Genomic DNA, 27,822 nt, shown 5'->3' on the forward strand with positions numbered 1-27,822 from the left:
CGGTAGGGTTCTCTGATGCGCTGAATTTGATGGAGTGTTTTTTGTTAAGATCCAATGACTTTTAGGGGGTGTTTCCCCCTATTTTCTAAAATAAGGCAAATTTTCTCAGGCTCGTAACTTTCGATGGGTAAAACTAAACTTGATGAAACTTATATATATAAAATCAGCATAAAAATTCGATTCTTTTGATGTAACTATTGGTATTAAAATTCCGTTTTTTAGAGTTTCGGTTAGTATTGAGCCGGGTCGCTCCTTACTACAGTTTGTTACCACGAACTGTTTGATACAGTTCTTCACCACGAACTGTTTGATTCCAAATACATAAGATGAATTAAGTTCACTGCAATTCATTAAAAGCAACAAACCTGAGAAAATTTGCCTTATTTTCCAAAAAGGGATTAAATACCCTTTAAAACTCAAAGAAGCTTAAGTAACCATTAGATTCACACATAGTTGAAGCATAGTTGAAAAGCCCAGTAACTAGGTCTTTGGGGATAAGCTGACCCCTAGAGTCCTTGGAGAAAGGCCTGTAAGTCATGAAATTGGCTCATTATTTACGTATAGTATTTGTTATTGGTAAGAACACAGATAATTTTTGGGGCGGAAGGAGTTAATATTCTGCCCGGGGGATTTTCCAAGGGGATAATTTTACTTGCTTAGGGAGGTGTTTTTGTGTGGGGGTAAAATTTTCAAGGGAAATTTTGCACTGGAGGAATTTGAGAAAATTCATATGCAAAATTCTTTTTATTTGTCTTACTTTCCCTTTGGTGGCTCAGTTTTACACGTGGAAACGTTAATGGTAATTGTACGGGGTAGATTGCCACTGGGATTGAATTGTCTAGAGGATCTTTCTTTGAAGGGATTTCCCAGCATTATTTAAAAACGATCAGAAAGTAAATAAAAAAACAAGTTTTTTCCAGCTGAAATTAGGGAGCAATGTCAAAACTTAAAACGAACAGAAATTAATACGTATATGAGAGGGTTGTCCCCTTTTTAATACCTCGCTCTTTGCGCTAAAGTTTGACTTTTTTTACAATTCTTTAAGAATAACTTTTGAAATACCAGGGTCTTTTAATTAGGACAATTTTTAAAGTACCGAAGAACTTCAGCGTGAAGAGCAAGTATTACCCCCTCATATGCTTAATAATTTTCATACAAACGAGAAAAAGAGTCAGAATGGCTATATTAGACTATAATTTTGACCAAGATTTGGTAATGTGAAGGTTCAACTTGGAAATACCTTCCCTATTTTGTGCAATAGTTCCCTATGAACCGGCAGATACAGGGGGTATATACAGGGAACCCCGCCCTCCCCCTTGTTACATTAGCCTTCACTTCAAGATCTTGCTTAAGATTCACCCCTCACATATAAGCATTCTTAATCTTTTCCAGGGCTGTATGATTAACCGTTAGTATAGTTTTGTTTCTATTTAAACTTTTGTTTTTAAGTTTTGTTGTTTGTACATTTTGTTGTTTGTTTCCACATTTGTTTTTAACATTTCCACTTTTAAAGAAAATAAGAAATTTGAGGTGTTAAGAAAAGGGCCGGCAAATCATTACTGTTCCGCTACATAATTGAATGCCTTAAATATCCATTCCTTTCTCCAAAAGAGACATACTAAGTTCTATGGATTTCATTCAAAAATTTGTCAAAAAAGAGAGAATCCATTTATAAACGTGACATTTCTTTTTCGATAATCATTAGAAACTGTGCTTTTCTGAGGGGGAATGTAACAAGTGGAGCTTGTCAAACACCATGCGTCATTTATTTCTTTTCTTTTCTATTATTTGCTTCTTGTGTGATTTATATGACGGATGTGACAACAATTAACAAGCGTTATAACAGCAGGAGTGTGCCTGAAAACTTAGAAATTATTCGATTGATTATGCTTTTTCTTTGAACCGCATATAAAAAGAATAAAGACCTCCATTAATTGAAACCAAAGCTTAAAAAAAGAATCTTTATCACATATGCTTAAAAAAATGGACCTTTTTTGCTGATTCCAAACATGCAAATTTCATAATGTTTAAAGTTGCTCAGAAGGAATCATTGAGTTCTGAGTTCTTTATTTAATAATAAAATTCAGAAACAAAAAAGCTACTTCAACATAATCTCCCCCATAAGCCTCCATGGCCGAGAACAACCGGGGGGGGGGAATATCAACACAAAAAATGTAAACAAAATAAAGAAAAAACAATCGCCCAACTTAATAAACCCAAAAATGACAAGCTAGGTAGGGTAGCGCATGATTTTACCAACTCAATTAAATATGCAACTTAATCCAGAGACATCAACTCCAAGGAAAAATGTAAAAAAACTTATTTACTGGCTAGAAATTCTCCAATATAATTTTTGAACACATACCAAACGAGTGTCAGCCTCGTGCAAACTCTGGGAGCGTATTCCAGATCCTTTTGCAAGTTGTCATTGGGTTGAAGTCAGACCTCACTAATGGAGTGTGAAAAATCTGTAAGTTGTTGGAAGTGCGGAGATTATAATTCGATTGATCAGAAACAAAAGATATATTATTACACAGGGCAGCAGAAATATGGCCGTGCAACTGTAAAAAAATGAAAGAAGAACAAAAAAAATTAGTGATATTTAAGTGAAGATCGGTCAGTTTCCTGAATAAGAGTCCTTACTTTATTGTAAACTTTTGAAAGTGGCTTCAGGTACGAGGGAAAAGTTGACATCCAAATAACAGAACAATATGAAACTTTAGACTAAACTAGGCTGCAAAACGAGATTCTAAGAATCGACCCTGGAAATGTATGTTTAAGCTTCCTAAGGATTCCGAGAATCATGGAGACTTTCATTTTAATCAGGTCAATATGATGCTTGAAGAAAAGATTTTCGATTTTCACCAAGCAAGACACCTAGGAATCGAATTTAACGATCCTTACGTCTACTTAGAGAAATTCTTGATGTGTGTATTTCATTTAAGTCAGGGCAAACCTTTGAGACTCTGGAGAAAATGAAAAAACACGACCTTCTGGCATTTAAGGCAAGATGATTTATAAAAAAAAATGGATAACTCTTTCAAAAAGGGCTATCATTTTTGAACGAAGATCAGACTCAGTTCTACCAGCTGTGCCGAGAGTGCTGTCATCAGCAAAAGCAATAAGTACATCTGATAAGGAAAACTCCTTTCACAATTGGTGACGGATGCTGGCTGACAAAGACGGTGACACATGGTAGGGTTTAAATTTTTATCCGTATTAAGAAGCTCAATGACGTAAATTAAAAAGAGTATCGGCCCAATGACAGATCCTTATGGAACTCCAAACTCTATTCCAGAAAGGCTGTAAAAGTGCGGATCAATCGAGATGACTCAATCAGATAAATATGACAGGAACCAAAGATAAGCATCCCTCTTATACCAATATGGGACAGTTTCCAAAGAAGAATCTTTTGTGTTAGTGAGTCGAATTACTTTTCGAACAAAAAAAAGCAGCAGGTATCAGAACAGAGTCAAAAGCTGAACGTCAACAATTCAAGAGTGCACATTCATGCTTAGTTTAATTCTTAGCCCTAAAACCGAATTGAAAATGAAAAAAAAAAGTGTTTAGAATTAAAACAAACAAGAAGTCGAGAAAGCATAGCTTTTCCAAAAATTTTACTAAACACTGATAAAATAGATATGGGACGATGATTTGCAGGATCATTCCTTGATCCGCCTTTAAAGAGAATAGTAACACGATCACGCTTTAAAGCACTTGGGAAGAAGCCATTTTCAAAAGAAAGATTGACAAGTCTCGTGAGGGCAGAAACGATGGCAGGAAGAATGAACTTTAACTGACCTTACTTGGAATACGATCTGGGCCAGAAGATGAAGAACCTCTCAAACCATTGACAATTCCAGCTATTTCAGCTTCACAGACAGGCTCCAATGCCATTGATTTAGGACAAGGTGGTCCAAGTAAAGACCTAAAATCAGGTAGAGAAGAAGAAGGACTTACAGAACAGGCTGTAACTTTGCCGATATTAGCAAAATAGGAAGTAAACACATCTTAAACTTTTAGCTCACCTTCTACATTTTTGCCATCAGTCACAATGCTTAAAGGGACAGAAAGAGGCAGAGAAGATGGCCTGATAACAGAATTGATTATTTGCCGTGTCTTCATAATGTCTTTACCGCACGCAGAGAATTTTCCATAGTAAAATAACGATTTAGCCTTTAACCAAAGTAAATTGTAAGCTCTTCTATAAGCTTTGAAAAGATATAAGCCGAGAATCACAGAAAAATGGCTTAGAGGACCTGTAAGCCTTTCAAAGATTGTTTTTATTCCTCCAACTTCTAAGGAGTCTAGGAGTCACTCATGGATTCAAAGGGGCTGTTCTTTTCGATGCCGGTTTTGACTGGGGTGCATCACATGTATCCAAGGTAACTTTTTTCAAAGGATCATAAAATAAATTAAACAAAGAATCTATATCAGATTCATTTTCAATTATACTCCACGAACAACCCGCCAACCGTGACCTAAGAAGATGCAAACCCTGATCATTAAATTTCAAAGAGGAAAAATCAGCTCCTTGGCTCCTCTTAGGCAACGAATCGGAAAAGTCATGCATGGAAAAGAAAATAAGAAAATAGTCTGAGATATCACTCGTCAATACAGAATTTTACACCAAAGTCAAAGATGAAAAAATATTATCAAGCAAAGAAGGGGTAGTGTTTGTTATGCGAGTTGGAATGCATGCAGAATATAATGTTGCACAAGCGAGCATTATTGAAAGAAAAATCCAAGGACGAGGATGACCACCGGTCACACAAATTAAGGGTTAAGTCACCTATGAATAAAATTCACGTTAGGTTGACACAAGAGAAGTTGACATAAGATAAAGTTCACATGAATGAAGTAGGATTATTTCCAAAACCCATCAAGAATCTGAAGGAAAGAGGGAACAGACCCACTAGGAGACCGGTAAATATTATCAACAATCAAAGTTTTAGCTTGGGTTTTAATCTCAATAAATATGGATTCAAAAGTTCCTTCTTCATTTCTTGACAGGTCATGTCTAACATAGTACGGAAGATATTCCAAAACATAAACAGCAAGGCCACCTTTAGCCATCCTACTTCGATTCAAATATTCCATCTTGCACCCAGGGAGATGCAGTAGAAATTCATTTTTCGAATCAAGGAAAGTCTCGCAAAGACCAATAAAATCAGGGTGGCCGTGATCCTCCATCCACGATGATTTAAAAATCCTTGCATGCGTCTGGTTAAGATAAGTGCACCATGCCTATCCTTCTGCTAGAAAATTGGGGCGGGGGAGGGTGCTCGAGGAACCATGGGCCTACTGCAATCATCCAGTCATGTAGATTTAAAAGCCTTTCATGATTCTATTTTTTAAAATGTGCAAATTGACTATCTTTATTGTAAAATTTGTCCTATGGATGGGGATGACTACTTCGTAGGGGTCATTGAAGTTAGCTTTGGACTTTACTGCTGAAGCATGAGGCAGAAAATTACCAAGCTAATAGTTGATGCAAAACAGAAAGACAAAAAAGTCAAGACTTAGTCTCGATTAGTCTCGAAAAGTCATAGTATCGAAACGTCTCGATTAATTGCCTGAGATTATTCTCTCAAAGCTTTCACAGGCTTAAACTGATAGTAGAACTTACTGTTTCATAGTTTCACGAATCCCCGGTTTCGAATTTTTGAAGCCTGGTACTGCTTCGACTGTAGCAGCTCTCTTAAGGAAGCAAGTCTTAAGGTTCGACTGTAGCAGCAAGCTCTCTAAAGGAAAAGTCTCATTGACTTTAGCCATGTGTCTATCGAATTGCGATTCTCGGCTTTGAGAAAAGCAGTTGAGACCTGGAGATTGCGTATACCTGTCATCTGACACGTACAGATCTGTTTATTTCCTCACTATTTTCTGATATTTCTTACAGAATAAGGAATTTGAAGGATTTGACCCTCTCCCCCCAAAAAATAAATCCTGCGTACGTTCCCGCCTATCATAATCTGTTCTCTTTGTCTTTGATAAAAGTACTTGCACCATTAGCTTAGAGCCAATCGATGAAATAAATTATCTTTCTGTAGAAAAATGGTAGCGGTTGTGTTGTAGGGCCCCGGGGTCCACTTCTTGACTTCGTTCATTCAAATTAGAATCACTTGCAACAATTTGGAAACGATGTTTAGCATGCCAACCATTCTATTAAAATTTGGTTGGGAGATTCAGATGTTGAAGACTATCCACCTTAGTTCTACGCTAAGATGGATGAATGGATGATAGACTATCGATCAATAACAGAAAATTACATTATTTTTATAAATTCCTGAAAATGGCTTATGCCAGCTGCGCTTCTCACTCAGACTTTCAACTGTCTTGGCTCTTTCTCCAATTAGCCATGGGATGATGGCTCCAATTACCCAAGGACTAATGGCAAGTTGATTTTTAATTCATATGCAGCTATGCAAATTCTATGACTATCCACCTTAGTTCTGTCCCAAGGTGGAGGGAGGGATGATAGACTAATCTATCAACAAGGGAAAATGACATCACTTTATAAATTCCTGAAAAAGGCTTATGCCAGCCACGCTTCTCATTCAGACTTTCTATTTTTTTTCCAATTAGTAATTTATTGATGGCAACTCGATTGTAGTTTAAATCAATTATGACCCCAAAGGGGGTTACAGACCTACTTCAGTCCTTAAATCCTATTGGTTGGAAATCTCTTGTGTGATTACAGTTTGAACCAGGCACAACACGTGTAACTTTGTTTTAAAAATTGAGTGGGGAAGAACATTTTTAAGTAACCAAGTCTCTTTGAGCCCTGGATTAAGCTTATTGAAAAGCCTTATATCATTTTGGTTCAAAGAAGATACATGGTGCATTACTTTGACTTCCCCCGCCGGTTGGCACAAGAGGCAGTAACGATGCCTCTCCACAATGACCTCCCCAGCGTCTTCAGCCAAGCTCATCAAGGGTTGTTCTTGAGGGTTCTGCATTTTTTCTAGACATCATCCCCTTTCTTCCAATCTATGGAAAAATCCTCAGTATCCCATATCTGGATTAACACTTTGTGAAGCGGCTCAGCTAGAACACCAGCACCGTATTTCAACAGTCCAGGATGTATATCTTCGATACTAGCTGCTTTTCCACTCTTTAGTTTACGCAGTACTGTCTTTACTTTATGTAAACCAATTGGCTTTATACTCATGTCTAATTGGAAAAGGGGTTGACCATCTGGGGGGTCTGCAGGATCTGCAGGAAGGGAAAAGTTTAATATTTCGTGGAGATACTCTTTCCATCTATTATCTATTTCTTCTTTGCGCGTTAGCAGTCGTCCCGATTTATTCTCAGTAGTGGTAGCAAGCTTTTTGGTATCTCCTGCAATGTCTTTTGTAATGCGATAAACTACCCTGCTATTACCTTTATTAGCAGCAGCTTCGGTTTTGGTAGGTTTGACCTCGAGGAAGTTTGGCTTCTTATTCTTTCCAAAGCAATAATTAATCTTTGCTTTGGAAAAAATAAGATTAATAAACAATATGTCGTTTATTTCGTTTTGAATATAAATCGTTGCTTTTAATTGTTTTAGTTTAGTATTACTACTGATGACGGTCACTGCATATGTGACCAAAGTATCTAGTATTTTTGGGAAATTTATCACTGTCTATTAAAGCATTTTATCCCTGTTTGAACTCCTATTTATCGCCATGGAAAGGCAGTGTGGTCTACAAAATTATCTAATATTCCTTAAAACCAAAGAATTTTTATTTGTACATTTTACAAAACTAGAAAAGATACCAGGTTCCGGCAGAGAATTACTGGCCCGCCGTTGGCTGCTGCCGTTGGCCTGCCGTAATATTGTGTAAATTTTTAGCTATTTTCCCTTATCCATGAAAATCACCAATGTGTGCTCCCTTATTTCAGTGATTACTTTGTTTTAGTATCAATAAAAGTGGGAGTGCTTTCCTTTCGTTGATTCTTTTACTACTGTTAAAGTTGTCTGGCTCGTTGAATATTAATCATCATTTAAAATTTTCAGCTGGATAATTTTGCTGAATAATTTCCGCTAAACATTCTTTTTTCATGAGATCTTAACAATCATCCTTCAGTGAGAAATATATGCCTTAACGTCGGAAATAATGACTTAACTCATTGTTTTTTCTTCCTCTTAAAAAATAGTTATGACTATTACAAATGTCAAAACGTTAGTATTGAGAAAAGCATTCATCTCCAAAAATTATTCCTCTTTTAGAGTCTTTCTCCTGCATAAGCAATTCACCTTGAATACGACTTTGATAAATGATGATTATATAGTCTCATGAACTAGGACCGTTAAAAAGGATGATGGAATACAACCTATTTGCCTAGTTAAGCGTTTTATAAAAGGACGGTGATATCTATAAAAATACTCATTTTAGCTCGTCTAAAATCGACTGTTTTGCGGGAATTCTATCTGATAGCTCAACCAAACAGATATAAGAGGTCAATTCTACAATTCTACAATTCTACACAGGTGTATCAAACCGAAAGAGAGAAAAATTGTTTAGGCTAAGAGATCGTGTTTAGATCCTAGAATATAAAGATTTTCATCTATGATTCCATTAGGTTATTTCTAATGTTTATGTAAAATTATCTGTATTTTAGTACCAGCCCTTTTATAATCCTTCCACTTATTTCCTATTTATTTTTCTCGCCTCCAAGTCTTCCTACTCTTATACTGCTCTTACCAAATATAATGTGTTGTAAGATGCACAACTGCTTTAGTCTCAATATGAAAAAACCAGGAGCTTGGAACTTGTACAGTAGGGTTCTCTGATATGCTGAATCTATCTGATGATTCTATGACTTTTAGGGAGTATTTCCCCCTATTTTCTAAAATAGGGCAACTTTTCTCAGGCTCGAAACTTTTGATGGGTAAGACTAAACTTGAGGAAACTTATATATTTAAAATCAGCATTAAATGCAATTCTTTTGATGTAACTATTGGTATCAAAATTCCGTTTTTTAGAGTTTTGGTTACTATTGAGCCGGGTCGCTCCTTACTACAGTTCGTTACCACGAACTGTTTGACTACAGTAAATATCCACTGAAAAGGCAACTAATTTGAAAAACTACCTCACTTTCATCATTCTGCAAGGTCTTAAAAAAAACAATCCATTTTATGAAAATATTGATTTACAGGGTGAATAAACAGCGAATTCAAGGGTTATTTAAAGCAAGAATAGGGACAATTTGAAACCGACACCAGAAATCACTAGCCAGAAACAACTTTAATTAGCAGCAAGCATTAACTTTACAAGTCTTACTAATAATAATCAGCTTGCGAACATCCGCCTGATTTTCCACATAGTTCTGAAATATCAATTTTGTTTGTAATGGCTTGCTGATATGGAGATAAAGATTATTTGTGGCCTCTACTTCCTAGTAAAGTCGATCTGGAGTCTAGTCCATCTTGACCTAGGAAATTCAATCTACTTCATAGTCGACTTTAACCTTGTAAATCCAATTTGGGTATCATAAGAATTTATTCAGAGTTTCACTCAATTGAATCTTCGATTCTGAGCAGGTTGAGCCAGAAATGTACATCAATCTCGCAAGTGTTTCTTAAGGTCCCTAAACGAACCTTATTCATTATAAGATGTACCTTAAGCGTTAATTTTACAATATATTGTTTATTACACATATTTATTATTGTTATATTTATTTACATTATATAAGATATACTTGAGAACCAAGAAATTAATGAAACGAACAACAGTTGCAAATGGTATTTTATTTTTTTTTAAAACATATTGACATGCAATTTTGACATATTGACACGCATATTTGACACGGTTGTCAAATATGGCCTAGTTTTACACTTCCAAAAATGTTGCTTCCCGTAATAGTACAAAGTCATGGTGTGTCCATTGACGCCGTGTTTCGATTTGGGCAATAACCCCTTACCCCGGAAAAATATAATTACCTGTTCTTCGGTCCTTGGACGCTTGGTGAGACGCTATGTTCTATCACTAGTCAAAGCAAACTAACCGGTGTCCTCAAAAATCGCGTTAATAATGAACTAAAATGAACTAGGTCGAGGATCGTTTTAATAATGAACTTTATTTGTCTTTGACACGGTCAGCCGACAGTTTTTACCCTCAAAAGTACTCAATTCTGAAATAATAGCTGTTAAAGAAGTAACCTACTATAGATTACCAAACCGTAGAGTTGACAGCATAAGATTAAGTAGATGCCTCTAAGATAATTTTATTCTAGAGACAAAACACGTAAAAGGAGGATGAAAATAAATACGCAGTAAAATAATTTTTTGCGGTCAATCATTATAGTCTTTGGTTAAGTTTATTTGCATAATTCTTCAGTTAAAGTTGCTACTTTTCAAGTAGTATTTTATTCAAAATTTACCACGTTGCCTTCTATGCAAGATCATGACATGCATACAAATTCATTTTGCAAGAAAGTTTTTAGTTTTTGCTAGATAACACTTAACAATTAAATGAAGCTAAGCAGGAGAAAAGCTACAAAAAGCAGAAAAGCTAAAAGATTCATCTTTTCAGTGTGTTAGGTCGAATTTTTAATTTAAAATTCTGGATTGCTGCAAACGAAGCCATATTTAAGCTGTAACTCATCAAAAATTTATTTTTATGCATTTTTTTTACTTTTTTATGAGCCTGAAAAAAATGGGGGAGTCCCCCCCCCGCGTAATATGGCTTAGAAACAACTAAGGCTATTAAGCTTAAAATTTCAAGGAAAATGTTGGAATAAATCCAAAGACATTATTTGCATCCAGGTTGTCAAACGGCGTATCCACAATATCTGAGGAACAGCTAAGGGCAGTAAGCCAAAACTTCCAGGGAATGTTGAGGGGGTTTGAACTAAATCAAAACGTGCCATGTGCATTTAGAGAATCAAAAGAGCAAATCTTCAATATCTCATGAATTGCTTAAGGTATCTAGTTGAATTTTTCACGGGATACTGAACTAAATAAAAAAACATAGTATATTTCCAAGTTTTCAAAAGGGCGTATATGCAAGCGAAAATGGCGCTCTGTCTTTTAAAAGGATTGGGGGTGTTAGACCTATTTCTGTTTGTGGTAATTTTGGTATTTCGGTAATTTCTTCTCGTTTTTGGTTTAATGCAGCTCTTTAATTTTTTTTTTAAGAGCATTTTCTTGAAAAAAGTTTTTTTTTTTATTAACTTGACGATAGGTTACAACAGTTAAAGCCTGACTTGATGGAGTTAGTGAGAAACTTCCCGCGATCAATTCGGATGGAAGAGCATTCTATATCAGGCAGTTAAGTAAATTCTGGAACTCTTGGTAGGTGTCTTTCCGAGATCTCTTTATTTTTATTTTTCTCTCCTTAAATTTTCCTTAAAATACTCTTTTTTTTTAAATCCTGCCTCCTTCTCCAAAGATAACTGAAACGTAATACTAGATTTCTGAATGAATTAATTAAACAATTTTTATTTATAATGTAGATATTCCTACCTGGCGAAAATATTCCTACCTACCAAATCTCCTGGCGAAAGTTTTACTGTGAGAGGTTTTTTTTATAAATCCTTTTTGTTTATTGTGACAGTTTCTTCAGGACTGCAAAAATCCAGCCATTTTAATTGCCAAGTATTTATCGCCCCAAATGGAAAAATCAAGTAAGAATTGTGTCAATTCTGTGATTCTAAGGGATGGGATGGCACATAAATCACACCATGCACGCGTGTCTGATCATGAACATCATTGTTCAGCAATTCTACCTTGAGTAAATATGAAATTGTTTAATCAGTTTCACAGCAAGCATTAATTAGTGTTCCTTTTTAAGGTTGTGACTTCTAAAATCAGTCCAAACTTAGTTTATTTCTCAATTAAATGCTATATATTTTTCTTCTGGGAGCCAATTATTTGAGCACTTACCTCCTAAATTGAGAATTAAGTCTGAAAATTAGGTAATTAAGAGAGTATCCTAGTAACCTTGATCTTTTGATGAGGGTCTCTTTTTTTTCTAGGGCGGAGAGCGAAAATCTTGGTTTCTTCGTCATGGATTTTAAGTGCGATATTCTCATCGCCAATCCTTTTCCTATATGAAAGGAAAGTTATAGAAGGTAAGTTTTAAATTATACTTCGTATTTATTTTTCCTTTAATTCATAAATACAGGTTGTCAATATGTGTTTTTGTTCCTTTTTTTCAAGTTGGTTTTTACATTCATCTTTCCTTACAGTGCATCTTTTTTTCGTAGATATTGTCGTGTAGCAGATTTCCGACAAATAAAGTGTCTTGCTGACTATTCAGCTAGACACTTTTGAACTAAAAAGTAATTCTTACTTGAATCGTTTTTTATTTTTTATTAGTAAAAAATATACGTAACTTAAAAATTAACTTACGTAACAAATTTTTATATTCTTATATTTTTAATGTGTACGAGGAGGTTTGTACCCTCGTTAATACCTCGCTCTTTACACTAAATCGTAAGTTTTGTCCCAATTCTTTAAGAATGACCCCTGAATCAAAAAGGCCGTAGAATAAATAGTTGAAATTACTAAAAATATTTTAGCATAAAGAGCGAGGTATTTATCTCCTCCTAAATACCTCGCTCTTTATGCTAAAGTATTTTTAGAACCCCTCATATGCGTAATAATCTCTGTTCATTTTAAATTTCAATGCTATCCCTTACTTTCAATTGAAAAAACGTTTTCATTGTTTTTTTATAGTAATGCTAGAAAATCCTGCGCCCTTTTCATTGAATTTTTCTTCCCCCATGACATATTCCTCCAAGGAAAGATCCTCCCACATAGCCCCCTCCCCTTGACCCCACCCATTGAAAAGGAATTTAATAAAAATTAATAAATTAATAAAAGATAAAGGGAATTATCTAATATTAATATATCTATTCATATCCTCACTATATCTTAATAATGGAAATAGTATTTTCTATTACTCGTGTTGATAATTACCAATAATTATCACCCCATTTTTTGTTAAGTGCCTTAGCCTCTTATTCGAACATGGGGTACTAACAACTAATCTTAAATTCACCTTTGAAATTAGTTCTAAATTTACAACTAAATTCCCCGCCCTCCTTCAGCCAATTCCTCCAGAAAAGGTTATCCTCTAGAAGGACGCTTTTGAGGATCTTTATGGCGAATGTCCAAATTTTCAAATTTAATTGTAAACATATTTTAAACAATACTGTTGATACGATTCGAAGTGCCTTCAAATTCCTCAATTCGAATGAGGGAAGGCACTTTCTTCAATCGCTCCTAAGAAGACTTTCTTCAAGAAGAAAGAAATTGCAGAGCCCTTACGGGCTCAACATCCAAAGTTTTGAATTTAAAACCGTACTTAACCAATATAGTAAGTATAGTCTATAGTAAGACTATGGTTTGAAGTGTCTCTGACATTTGTCCAACATAAATTCTATCTATCATTATTTATCACAAAATAATATTTTCTTTTAACCGCATAATCTTACCAGTCAAAATAACATCCTTTTATAATTTTATAATTTAAAAAAACGAAATGACATGTCACTCTACTTTCAATTATAGATAGCAATAATTGATGATCAATCCTAACCAGTTCAGTAAGACCCATACTCTGCAAGGGGTTCCTTTTTTGGGAGCGGGGGGAACCATTCATATTGTATAAAACTTGAAAAAATTGTAAAAAATAACCTAAGACTTGTGTTTCATCCTGTTTTCGATTCAGTGCCTTAAATAATCTTCTACTCAACTATCGGGTTACAGAGATAGTTAGCAACCTAGTCATAGACGATCACGTCCCATAGTAAAAAATAATATAGTCCATAACTCCTCAAACTAGAGTCAGATCAAAAAAGGAAGTAAACTATTAGAACTGCCTTGTCCAATAACCCTATATAGAAAACTATTTGTCTCTTGGCTTGAATAACAAGGAAAATTCATTGGCTTGAAAAACAAGAAAAGTGGCTTGAATTACCATATTCTGCATTGATGGCATTTTTTCCCTTTTTTTCTGTTTTTTCTTATCAGGTAGCAGGGCGCTGGAAAACCATGGAGAGCTGTTTAATGGCTCATTTTGAAGTAAATTGATGTATTTAAAAGTTCATAATTAACAAAAATAATTTTTAAAATAGAATGAATTTTTTACCTAAAACTACATTTTTATACAACTCTGTAGTAGAAAAGGTTATAAATTTCGTCTTGCATATGAAAATCAAAATAGTATTTTTAACATTATAAAAAGCATTGAGATATAGTTACGTAAAATGCAGTAATTCCGTAAGGTTTAAAAAAATCGGAAAATCCGGGTTGCAACGGTAGCTAGGGACCTAGTAAGAGACGATCCCGTCCCATACTAAGAAATACAATAGTCCATAGCTCCAGTTAGATCGAAACACAAAGCATACTATTAGAATCAACTTGTCCGAAACTCTTATGTAGGAAACTTACAGCTCCTTTGCATGAATACCTAAGAAAATCTATTGGCTAAAAAACAAGAAAACTTGCTTGAACTACGATATTCTGCGTCGACGGCTTCTTTCGTTCCTTTTTTTCCTCCTTTTAATAAAGAACGAATACTAGCTCATAATAACTAAAGTATTAATTTATAGTAGTAGCTTTAGCTTCATGTGCAGTATTGTCGTCGATAAACTTTTCTAGGGTATGGTTCGATATTTAACTTACTTAGCTGCTTGATTCTTTGAGGTTCATCTCTTACTATTCAAACTAAAAAGCAGTAGGCTTTTTCTTGGTTTTAGTTTCAACGTATGGAGTGGTGAAGATTACTATAAGATTTTATGTAAATAAAAAAATCAATTATAAGAAATTTTGTTTTTATGTAAACTGGAAAAATTTCAGGTTTGCAACGGAAGCTAGCAATCTAGTAAGAGTCGATTACGTCCTATACTAAGAAATACAATAGCCCATAGCTCCTAAAAAATAGTGTCAGGTCAACATAAAAAGTACACTGTTAGAACCGCCTTGTCCAAAACCCCCATATAGAAAACTCACAGTCCCTTGACTTTAACGGCAAAGAATTTTCTGTTGCCTTGAAAAACAAGAAAAGTGGCTCCAACCACGATATTCTGAATCGAAGGTATATTTTTTCCATTTTTTTCTGAAGTTAGCGGGGAACAGGAAGATCATTGAGAGTTGTTTAACGGCTCGGCTCGGTTCGGTTTAAACGGCTCGGTTTAAAGGGAATATCTGTATTTAGAAACGATTTGCAATTCACAAAATTTATTTTTTAAATAAAATCTATTTTTTCGAAAGTTGCATTTTCGTATAACATTTGATTACTTGAAAAGCCATCTGGACATTGCAAATTAAATCAAGAAAATTTAGTAAATTGACATTGTTTCAACATAAATAGAATTAAATTTAAAGTAATATACAATGAATTTGGATTTAAAATGGATTCCATATTTAGCCCTTGCTTCTTAATAAAAAATACATCAAAATTACTGCCTGTGCTTGACAACCCCATAAAAAGGACAGAAAAAAGAGGAATAACATGATTCCACGTTCACTGCCCGTGTCAAGACATTCCCCCAGTCTTGACACTCTTGCCCCGAGAGACAACCTAAGATCCATTACCCAGACAATGGGGTTAGGCTGACCCCCCTTTCTTTCTTTCCTCGTTACACGTCTCTTACAGACAAACACATCAACAGCCCGCCTCACGACCAACACTGAATTCATTCAAGTGAATTTGGGGGACTTGCCCGCTGGCAAGACAAATCTCCCGGTCGTAGGCTTAGTCTCAGCAGATCGCAGTGTAAATTACTGCTCTACCGTTTACAACACCCCGGCCGGTACCCAAGTCGTCTACAAGTGATTTTGGCATTCGACCTTATGGAATATTTGATTGAAGTATATGTTTTAATTTTAGACTAAAATATCTCTGCAAAAATAGATGCGGAACGACTCCAAATATTTTATTACAATCAAGACATATTCCCCTTTTGGAAAATCTCGCCTCCCCTCATAAAAATCCCAGAAATTCAGTTCATGAAATATAGGCTTGCTTGAAGTTCTTAGAGAATTAAAATAGTACTAAAACTTATTTGATGAGCTCATGACCATCAAAAAGCATTGATAGCTTAATAAACTATAATATACGAAGAACCTAGCTCAGGGGCCAATCTAGAGCAAAATCTCTGGGGGGAGGCAATGTGACAATGGTGCCAATAAGAAAAATCTTGGAGCGGGCCAATGTGACAAGGGTGCGAATGTTTGACCAAATTGACAAATTCAATTTTAAAAAAGAAAAAGAAAGGGGAGTGATCCTCCCAGCCCCCTGGACCAACCATTGACGTAGTTCACCCTTAAAATTAGTCAAAAAATTTTCGATAAAATTAACTATCTATATTAGTCTCTCCTAAAGAGGCTATCGTCAAGGAAAAAAAGTAGAGCGGCCAACATTCAACATTTCAAGTTTATAACTGTATTTAACCATCATATACTGTGATATGGTTCAAAGTTTTTCTGACATTTATCCAACATTAATTCCATTTACTGGTAAATTATCATAAATAATGTATGTGTTTGACCGCAAAATCTTGCCAGTCAAAATAGTATCTATTTATATTTTCACTATTTGTTTTAAAAAAAGGAAAATGACATGACTTACGTCGATAGGCAACAATGATTGATGGTCAATCACAACCAGCTCATCATAAGTGAACCGATCAAATATAGCAACTGCCTTATAACTAGCTATAAAAAACTTTCTATGCCTCAATTGTGAAAGTTTTTTTCATACATAAACACAATACATCAACCTGGGGACAGACGATCATATACGATCCCAACATTCGACAGTGGCCATAAGATTGAGTGGCATATTTGACATTATCTCCGGCAGAATTGGATCTCTTCTGAATGATTGGATAGAATAGGTGGAGATTTGTCACTTGGTGACCTGGAAAGCTTTTCCATCTCTGATTATTATCATTGAGAGTTACATCCTAGGCCAAAAGTGTCTATTGGAACTTACAGAAGGAGAAATATTGAATACGCCAAATAGTGGCACGTAACATTAATTAATGAAACTGGTGCCCTTTAATTATTCAGTTTAGTAAAACTGCAAATAAGAAAAATTTTTTTTGTGCTTAGAAATCTGGAAGCCAGGCAGGCTGTAAAGGGGGGGGGGGGGAACAATTCTGAATAACTACAAAAGATGTGTGCACTAGTGAGATTTTTTTGGTGGTGACCCAAGCTTCGGGGGAAGGATGAAATTCATCAAAACAGGAATAATGTGAGCTATCTGAAATTTAAAAAAATTATATAAAAGTTTTTTTTTGGGAGGAGAGGTTTTTGTCGTACATACCTGTATATGACAACCTATTTGGTAAGAGTACTAAAATGGTTATTCGCTACCATGAACTGAACCTGCAGGAATGAATCTATAGGTAGGTTTATGGAACTGGCTTTAGGAACCATCCTTTTCTTGCAGATTGGACCCTTTGGTAAACTGTTTCCTGGGGCTGGAGCTGGATACTGTCCCAACTAGGCAATTTTTTTCAAAGTTGGTAATGTTGGTCAAAGTTGGAGAGAGATAAGACCAGAATCAATTTGTAGGCCCACTTGCTTTAGAGAGAAAAAATGCGTATAATAAAAAAAAATGGGAACAAAAAAAAAAAAAAAAAAAAACAACAACAACGAACTTTAAATGACAAAATTCGAATATTTCGTCTACATGTCCAGGAGCCCTTATCAATAGAATAAAAATTAAATTAAACTCCACTTCTGAGGAAGAAGAAAAAAATGGTTTATAAAACAAATAAATAAAACTGTCATTTTAAGAGCCTCCTAAACACTGCAATCACTGTAAATAGCCTGAATAATCACACAGAAATGACAAAAATTGTTTACAGTGATTGTAGTATTTTGAAGATTATTAAGATATGAATATTATTCACTTACTTTTTTGTCTTATTCTTATATGTTACATTTAATGCAATCTAAGTTTAACCTTTTTCTCCGTTGATAAATGCTCCCGGACGTAGAGTCAAAATATTCAGATTTTTATTATTTAAAGTTTGTTCTTTTTTTTGTTTTTTTTTCGGCTGTTCTATATAAATTATACCTGTTTTTTCTCTCTTAAATGGAGGTAAGACCTCGAAAAGATATTTCCTGACCCTAATCTGTTGTTCGTATGCATTCATAAGAATTTCAGTAAAATTTAACAGATGTCATTGCTCTGAAAGACAAAGGCGTAGCATTTGGAACTGGAAAGAACTCTATCGGCTAGATTCACAATTTACTTTCAACAGAGAATAAGATTTCCTGGCATAGTAGAAAGTGACTCTTTTCCGATTGCATAGGCCTTTTTTCTCACATAGAAAATTGACCAAGCTTTAAAGAAGCTGAAACAAAGCATTGAAAGCATATGACGTTTTTTAAAGAGACTGTGTCTTCAAGGGGCCTGATTTTAGTTGCAATGTCAATAGCTCAACCACTCCAGATGGGGCTAGCATGAAAAGAAAACTATAGAAATAACCAATGACCGTAGGGAACTTTGTTGAATATGGTCCAAGAACATAACTTGAACGTGACGAGACGGAAAAGGTGGAGTCAGAAGGGGTTCTACGCAGTGACGAGTTTTTAGTCTAATAGTAATAACAGCTTATTCTGCTATAAATCCTGTCTCTTTTTCAGATTAAATAAATTGAAAAAAATAGGTTTTCAATTGAAAGTAAGGAGGAACATTAAAACTTAAAACGAACAGAAACTATTACGTATAAGAGGGGGGTCACCCCCTCCTTAATGCTTGCTCTTCATGCTTAAGTTTTTTTCTTACTTTTATAAAAGGTTCTCGTTGTTCTAGTTAAACGACCCCTGTGTTTCATGAGTTGTTCTTAAGAATTGGGAGAAAATTAAAACTTTAGCGGAAAGAGTGAGGTATTGAGGAGGGAGCAATCCCCCTCATATGCATAATAGTTTCTGTCCATTTTAAGCTTGAATGTTTCTCCTTACTTTCAGTTAAAAATATATTGTATTATTTAATTTCTGACCAATTTTTAAATAGGGCCGGGAAATACGGCTCCGGGTCCACGGAAAAATCCCTCCTCTCCAAGAAAATATCCTCTAGACAATTCAGTTGCGGTGAAAATCTACCGCGGACGATTACCCTTAATATCTCCACGCGTAAAATTGAGTCAGCAAAGAGAAAATAAGACAAATAAAAATAATTTCGTACAGGAATTCTGGCAAAGCTCCTCAGTGTTGAGCCCCCCATTTTTTTGAAAATCAGACAAATTTTCTCAGTCTCGCAGCCTTTTATGGGTAACACTAAATTTAATGAATCTTATATATTTGGAATCAGCATAATAATTAAATTTTTCTGATATATATATATATATTGGTATCAAAATAGCGGTTTTCAGAATCTGGTTACTATTGAGCAACGTCACTCCTTACTTACAGTTCGTTGCCACAAACTGTTTGAAAGGCATCCAGTTAGTATTGAGCGATTTTCAGGTCATATTTTTTTTTTTCAAACTTTCAATGTGTCAGACAAAATATTGATATCAAATACCGAACAGCAAATACTGATAAAAAATACCCCTGAAATTTCCAGGGTTTGGGGGCTAGAGCTATTTTTACGCTGAAAATATTCTTAATAAAGACAATTTTATGGTATTCAAGGGATTAGAACCCTTTAATAAAAGTAGCGATTTCCCGTACGCTGGCGATTTCCGTAGCGATTTCCCGTACCGTATCTTTGAGTCTCGACGTAAGATTATTATTGTCCATTACACTGATAAGAAAGACTATTGGACAAAAATTTACTTGCAACTTCGTAATTTGAAGAACATTGTACCAAGGACGCTGTGACCAAACATCTTAGAATCACCGTGGAGCTAAGGATTGTAAAAGAGGCAGTTACTGTATTTTTTCTACAAGCTTTTACAAGGCAAGACGTTTGAGACACGTCGACTATTCAGGTTAAGGTTAGTAGTTGATGACAGGTAGCACCCCGATAAAAATCCAAGCCTTACGTGACCACTTGATAGAATTTAGTTTTCCTAGCGTTATGTACCGTCCAAGACAAAGAGCATACTCAGCGGTAAAATATCCTAGGGGGAAAACCAGGGAAATATCAGGAGGAAATACCTTCCTAGGGGTAAAATATTAAGAACGATAACTTAAACAAAAAGTGATAAAAAACTAGGGATTAGGGTCTGGAAACCCTCTGCACACCTCAAAGCATTCTAAAAGATTACTGAGATTACCTTTTCTTTTCGAAATTATTACCATATTTGAGATTTTTCAATCCTTCCCTGTTATCGTAGATTATCATGGAGAACCAAGTGTTGCTAAGGACCTATGGAAGGCTCTGCGGGAGAAATTTTTCTCTAGGCTTATAAATCTTTTTCGTTTTAAAACCATCACAATTGCAACCTATCTTGATCTGCCCTTTCAGAGAATAAATGTCTTCCAGAGCATGCTTTTCTAAGTTGAGCGTGAAATCACCAGAGACTTACCTAGTTTTGCTACCAGGTATTCCTTTAGTATCAATTAAAAGTGTCATTACATCCCCGATCGACATCTACTGTCTCAAACCAGTTTCTGGAGCTTACATGACGAAGTGCATTTTGGCAGTGAATGTTGCATATTGAGACCAGCTCTCTGGCAGAAACGTCGACCCACTACTATCTTTTCTAGCAACAGAGGACTAGTAGTTTCACTTGACTAAGTGGGTCCAGACCTCGGTCTTCATCTTCCTTTTTTCATATTAAGCTTCGTTTTTATAATTAATGTCATTCACCCTGCCAGCAGCAGGATCGGCTTGGATTGGACAGCCATTCATGGCCTTTGAAACTTTCGAAGGGTGTCGAATCATAGTCGGGAGTCCAAAAATAACCCATCTCCAAAAAATGTTGCTGAAAAGATGAATGATGCCAATCGACGACGCTTTATTGAAGTTGATCCTCAAAAGATTGGTTTTATGTTACTTTAATTTTTCACTAGCAGAGCATATAATGTGCTCTTTAACTATTCGTTTTGCCAATTTATCTCTCCAAAAGAAAGAGCACATCAAAGCAAATATATTGCAATTACTATATTAAATTTGAAAATTTGACCATCCTAGCGCTATACCCGACCATCGATGTCAATTGGTTGACAAGACTTTTTAATGCATGGATGGTTGTCTCTGTTTTTGTAAGTAGTCTTGCATGATTTTTGAAAGTCTAGTGATTTGTCAAAGTATTCATATTAGATGAAAGGCGTAAACGGAAATAAGAAAATTTGATGAGATAATTGCAAGGAATAAACAACAGGAAAACCCCATGACACAAGGGATGAGACAAGGACTTATGTGTTTGTGCTTTCTGCCCTCCCCACTCTCTTTAACTCCCTCTTTGCCTCTATTCTTATAGGATACACTCCGTCACCAGAGTACGTCCCCGTGCCGTTATTCCTGTCATTTTCGTCAAAAAAATCTTAACACCTTCATTATTATCTCACCATGCCACCATCATCATCACAGCCATCACAATAATTAACGTTTGTAGCATAGAAATCACCACTATCACCACTATAATGATGGCCATTGATATCACTTCCTCTCATCACCACTTACACCATCACCATGATGATGGCCATTGATATCATTTCCTCTCATCATCACTTACATCACCACCACGATGATAGCCATTGATATCACTTCCTCTCATCACCACTTACACCATCACCATGATTATGGCCATTGATATCATTTCCTCTCATCACCATTTCACCATGATGATAGCCATTGACATCATTTCCTCACCTTTAGCACCATTTTCCCTTCATTCCTTTTCTTAAATTTCCACTCAAGTTTCCACTTGTCAGTTTTTCACACACATCATAGAAATCTTCATATTGGATTTACTTGTGTCACTATTGAGTCTAACATCATCATAACAATTGTCACTGCTGTCTTTTCATCTTTGGCTTTATTTGTTATCTCGACATTAGCATCTTAATAGCAATCACAATTGTTCAGTTCTCCTTTTTGCCTTTTCTCTTTATTTTCCTCTTTTATGTAGTATTTGTGAAAGATCTCACTAGATTCTTTTTAATAAGATTTCTTCAGTTAAAAGTTTCTTGGACTTACCTACAGCTAAACCCCTAGAATAACTTTATGGAACTTGGTAATTTGTAACGACTGTTTCTAGGTCAGCAAGAAAAAACGGGATGCAATTCAGATTCCAAGAATGATTCAATTTTCTTTTAGTACCTGGATGACACTCGGAAGGTCCAGACATTAAATCAATTAAGTATGTAATTAAACAGAAATAATTAATTCATGTGTGATTATCTGAGCCAAGTGACTTCAAGTGGTTTTGAGTCAGTTATTTATTCGAAACATTTAATTAACTAATCCAGACTTGTCAGCTAAAAACTGTTGACATAAGGTTATTTGAAATGTTACATTAGTTACTTTATAGAACGACCGTTTCTAGGTTAGAAAGGAGAGAAAAAAGACGATTCAAACTCCCAGAATGATTCAAGTTTCTTTTAATATCTGGTTAGGACTCATGAGATCCAGACATTCGATTATTTAATTACATAATTAAATGAAAGTAATATATGCAGGTGTGATTACATGGGCCAAATGAAGTGGAGGCTTTACTGTGACACCTAGTGGTTTTTAGACAGTTATTGTTTTGACATTTTTAAATAAATAGAACAGACGTACATGTTAGAAAATCGATGACTTGACACTTCGATGGACAAAATTAAGGCTATAACGTGTGCATCGCATAATTACAAATTTATTTTCCGTTCTGGCATATCTTTTCTTTTTAGATTAATTCATACCTATGCCTATAAAACGCAGAGGCTTAAATTTACAGTGTTTCACTTTTATATGTCACTTTTATATTATCTAGATATTTATTCGGATGAGTCGAATTGTGAAGACATAGCTTAATGGGGATTAATGTTCTTAATCAGAACATGTACGTAAAGAAGAAGCCACTTCTAAGGGGTGGGTGGTGAATTATGTAGGAAAAAAATTAATTAAGGAACAAGCGGTGAAATTAGTGGAACTTCTAGGAGCCCTCCCCCCATATGCATGCATTCCTATGTCAACCTCGATCTGAAATTTAGAGAATTGTGGGCAAAGTCAGTCTGAATGAATAATCGCTGGATGGGAGTGTTTTTTCTTGTTGATCCCCTCGCTCCAAACAAAGGTGAAATATTAACAAAAAAAAGTTGTATAATACAGTTAATTATTATTATTTAAGAATTAACGACGCTTCTTGACTACTATGGTCCCTGCGTCGGCCCTGCAATGCATTCCTGCATAATACGGTTAATATTTTCAGTGTCGTAAGTTTTCAAAAAGTTCGTGGTAACGAACTGTAGTAAGGAGTGACCCGGCTCAATAGTAACCGAAACTCTAAAAAATGGAATTTTAATACCAATAGTTACACCAAAAGAATTGCATTTAAATGCTGATGATTTTGAATTTATAAGTTTCATAGAGATCAGTTACACCCATCAAAAGTTATGAGCCTGAGAAAATTTGCCTCATTTTAGAAAATAGGGGGAAACATCCCCTAAAAGTCATGCAATCTTAACGAAAATCACACCATCATATTCAGCGTATCAGAAAACCTTTCTGTAAAAGTTTCAAGCTCCTATCTACAAAAACGTGGAATTTCGCATTTTTTTGCCAGAAGACAGATCACGGATGCGTGTTAATTTGTTTTTTGGTTGTTTTTTTCCCAGGGGTGATCGTATCGACTGAGTGGTCCTAGAATGTCTTGAGAGGGCTCATTCCAACGGAAATTAAAAGTTCTAGTGCCCTTTTTAATTGACCAAAAAAATTGGAGTGCATCTAGGCCCCCTCCCACGCTCATTTTTTCCCAAAGGTCACCGGATCCAAATCCTGAGATTAGCCATTTTATTCACCATAGTAAAAAAACCTAATAACTATGTCCTTAGGGACGACTTACTCCCCGTAGTCCCCGTGGGAGGGGCTGATAGTCACAAACTTTGACCTGTGTTTACATATAGTAATGGTTACTGGGAAGTGCACAGACGTTTTCAGGGGGATTTTTTGGCTTAGGGGGGAGAGTTGAGGGGGATTACGTTGGAGGATGCTTCCATGGAGAAACTTCTCACTGGGGAAGAGAATTTCAATGAAGGGGGTGCAGGATTTTCTAGCATTATTTGAAACAAAAACAATGAAAAAATAAATCTGAAAAGTTTTTTTTCTACTGAAAGTAAGGAGCAGCATTAAAACTTAAAACGAACAAAGTTATTACGCTTATGAGGGGTTTACCTCCGTGTTATACCTCACTCTTTACGCTAAAGTATTTTTAGTAATGTCAACTATTTATTCTACGGCCTTTTTGATTCAGAGGTCAATCTTAAGGAATTAAACTTTAGTGTAAAGAGCGAGGTATCGACGAGGGTTGAACCCCCCTCATATACGCAATAAAAACATACGAATATAGAAGTTCGTTACGTAAGTTAATTTGAAAGTTACGTATATTTTTTACCAATGAAAACGTTTTTAAAAAATTAAATGTTCTAGTTGCTTTTTTAAGTAATCAAAAAATTGGAGGGCAACTAGGCCTCCTCCCTCGCTCCTTTTTTCTCAAAATCTTCCGATTTATTGCAATTAATTAATATGCCAATTTCGTTTTAATTATTTATGTGCGGAGAGCCAAGATCAAAACATGCATTAATTCAAAAACGTCCAGAAATTAAATAAAAAAAACAAGTTTTTTTAAATGAGAGTAAGGAGCAACATTAAAACATTAAAACAACATACCCTCTAGACTGAAAGGGAGATTGAGGAGTCGCTTAACCTTATTATTAAAAAATGAAGTAAAAAAAAACTTCTTGTTAAGCTATTCAAAAGTATAAACAAACAAGCTGTTGGGTGTTGGTGGGGGCGCTTCGCGCCCCCAAGCCCCTCCCGCACGTGTAAGTCGTTACGCGCTATATTAGTTACGTGCCATTGTAGTTGTGTCCCTGTGTCCCACCTGTGAATATAGATAGATATGTATGTTTTTACTACGTAAAACTCACGAATATACAACATTCTTCGATGTCCCATCGTCTGTGCATATAAATATATTGTCAGGTTTACCGACTCTTGAGCATGCAACATAAAATTGTCCATGGGAAAAACAATCCTTATTCAGATCTGTACCTCATTATTCTAATGATTGCCCTTGGGCTTTGTTGATGGTAATTGATAATTGAATATTCCCTGTATCCCCGTCATCATTTATATATCCACCTGTGCCCTTCCGGCGTCCCCGTTGTAGTTGTGTCCCTGTGTCCCGGTCGTCATTTATATTCCCTGTGTCCCGGTCGTCATTTATATTCCCTGTGTCCCGGTCGTCATTTGTGTCCCGGTGTCTCGGTCTGTAATTTCTCTTTGAGTGTCCCGGTCGTCATTTATATTCCTTGTGTCCCGGTCTGTAACATACGAAAATAGATCAATTGTGTTGTAACTTTGTTCACGATCCCATTCTACACATGTAGGAATAGAGGCAGTAGGATTAGGTGAAGGCATTCCCAAATGCTTGAGAAGTTTGTTTGCAATAGATAAGCACAAATCTTCAATCATAACTAAAGTGCAGTTATAAATTTCTGTTGTAAAGTCCAAGGTCATATCTGACCTTTCTAGCCGTATTCGGTGGAATATTTTCTCGGCCATTTGCGATTTGTATTTCTCCCATAACTCTGTAGGAGATGAAGGAGAGCAACTTTTGCTGGAAGACACGGGCCGTAATGTATTGTCTATGAACCGGCGATTGTCCAGGATGTAAAAGCTGTTGTATCTAATCCCAAGATGGGTTATATATAAATGTAATAAATGACGAATCATTAATCTATAGGCATAATATTTCATTGCGCTGTATTTCTTATCCATTTCTTTGTTAGTGGCTGGATTTATCAATTTAATATTAAAGTGATAGCCGCGGCTCCATCCCAAAAAATGATAGGATATTGTAGGGCATCGTAGCATCGATGAGTTTAATAAAAACTTCTCTTTGAACGCCTTCTTATATACTTATAATGACGTCATATACAAATCCTTTGGTGTCATATACAAATCAACGACCATAACGATTGCCACTTGGTTGATAGTTGCGTATCAGTAGGCATCAATTCGATTGCTGTTTTGAACAGAAGCACTAAATTATTATTTATGTGGAAAAGATGTTGCAACTGGGAAACGATAGTCCTTTCGACGTCGTTTTTTTTTTATCATCGGTATCGGTATCACTTTCAAGTTGTTTGGTTAGTTTTACCTTGACTTGTCATCGTCACTATGAAATATATATCACCAAACCTTTGTTTTTTTAACTAAAATCTGGTAGGCATTGATGACCTTACCCAAGTCAAAATCCCAAACCCAATCATCATCGCTATCATTTTCAGTTTTGAAACGTTTTGACTCTCGCTGTCCAGGTTGTTTCAGGTTGCTCTTGTGATTCCTCGGCACCCTTTCTTTTGGTGATTTCTCTTTGAGACGTAAGCCTGTTTTCACGCTCTTGTTGTGATTCCTCGGCACGCGTTCTTTTCATACTTTCTCTATTAGCCGCAAGCCTGTTTTAGCGCTGTTGTTGTGATTCCTCGGCAGGCTTTCTTTTCTTACTTTCTCTGTTAGCCGCAAGCCTTTTGGCATTACCTTTTTGAGCAGCTTCCTCGGGTGTTTCTTCTGCCATTGTAGGTTCTTCTGTCATTTTAAGATCTATATTAAAAATTTCTCTTTGATGTTGTGATTCCTCGGCACGCTTTCTTTTCATATTTTCTCTAAATATTTCTCTTTGAAAGGTCTTCTCATAAACTTATAATGACGTCATATACAGTCGGCTAACATGACGTCAGTCGACAAACAAACATGACGTCAGTCGACAGTAGACAAACATGACGTCAATACACAAACAACTTATCTATATATAAAACTAGATGTTGGGATGGCGCTTCGCGCCACCCCCAACCCCCCCGCGCGCGTAAGTCGTTACGCGCCATATTAGCTACGAGCCATTATAGTTGTGTCCCTGTGTCCCACCTGTGAATATATATATATATATATATATATATATATATATATATATATATATATATATATATATATATATATATATATATATATATATATATATATATATATATATATATATATATATATATATATATATATATATATATATATATATATATATATATATGTATATATATATATATATATATATATATATATATATATATATATATATATATATATATATATATATATATATATATATATATATATATATATATATATATATATATATATATATATATATATATATATATATATATATATATATATATATATATATATATATATCATTCTTTGCTGTCCCATTATCTGTGCATATAAATAGATTGTCAGGTTTACCGACTCTTGAACATGCAACATATAATTGTCCATGGGAAAAACAATCTGTATTCAGATCTATGCCTCGTTATTCTAATGATCGTCCTTGAGCTTTGTTGATGGTGATTGCCAATCGAACATTCCCTATGTCCCGGTCGTCATTTATATTCACTGTGTCTCGGTCGTCATTTATATTCCCCGTGTCTCGGTCGTCATTTGTGTCCCGGGATTTCCAGGTTTACCGACTCTTGAACATGCAACATATAATTGTCCATGGGAAAAAAAACTCTGTATTCAGATCTATACCTCATTACTCCAATGATTGCACTTGAACTTTGTTGATGGTGATTGCTAATCGAAAATTCCCTGTGTCCCTGTCGTCATCGCCCCCCTGTGCGCCCCGGCATCCCCGTTGTAGTTATGTCCCTGTGTCTTGGTCGTCATTTATATTCCCTGTGTCCCGGTCGTTATTTGTGTCCCGGTGTCCCAGTCTGTA

At 35.5% G+C, this 27,822-nt stretch overlaps 1 protein-coding gene across 8 annotated transcripts in view; it reads left to right on the forward strand.

Moving 5' to 3' along the window:
- LOC136035992 (cardioacceleratory peptide receptor-like) overlaps nucleotides 1–27,822 on the forward strand; it is a 473,226-nt gene that overhangs the window by 104,789 nt on the left and 340,615 nt on the right. For all 8 annotated transcript variants that reach the window (XM_065717902.1, XM_065717908.1, XM_065717903.1 and 5 more), the window contains one exon: nucleotides 11,962–12,057. In XM_065717902.1, the coding sequence (XP_065573974.1) occupies nucleotides 11,962–12,057 (96 nt within the window). The remainder of the gene's footprint in view (nucleotides 1–11,961; nucleotides 12,058–27,822) is intronic.

Source organism: Artemia franciscana, chromosome 15, assembly GCF_032884065.1.
Source record: "Artemia franciscana chromosome 15, ASM3288406v1, whole genome shotgun sequence".
In the NCBI taxonomy this organism is placed as follows: Eukaryota; Metazoa; Arthropoda; class Branchiopoda; order Anostraca; family Artemiidae; genus Artemia; species Artemia franciscana.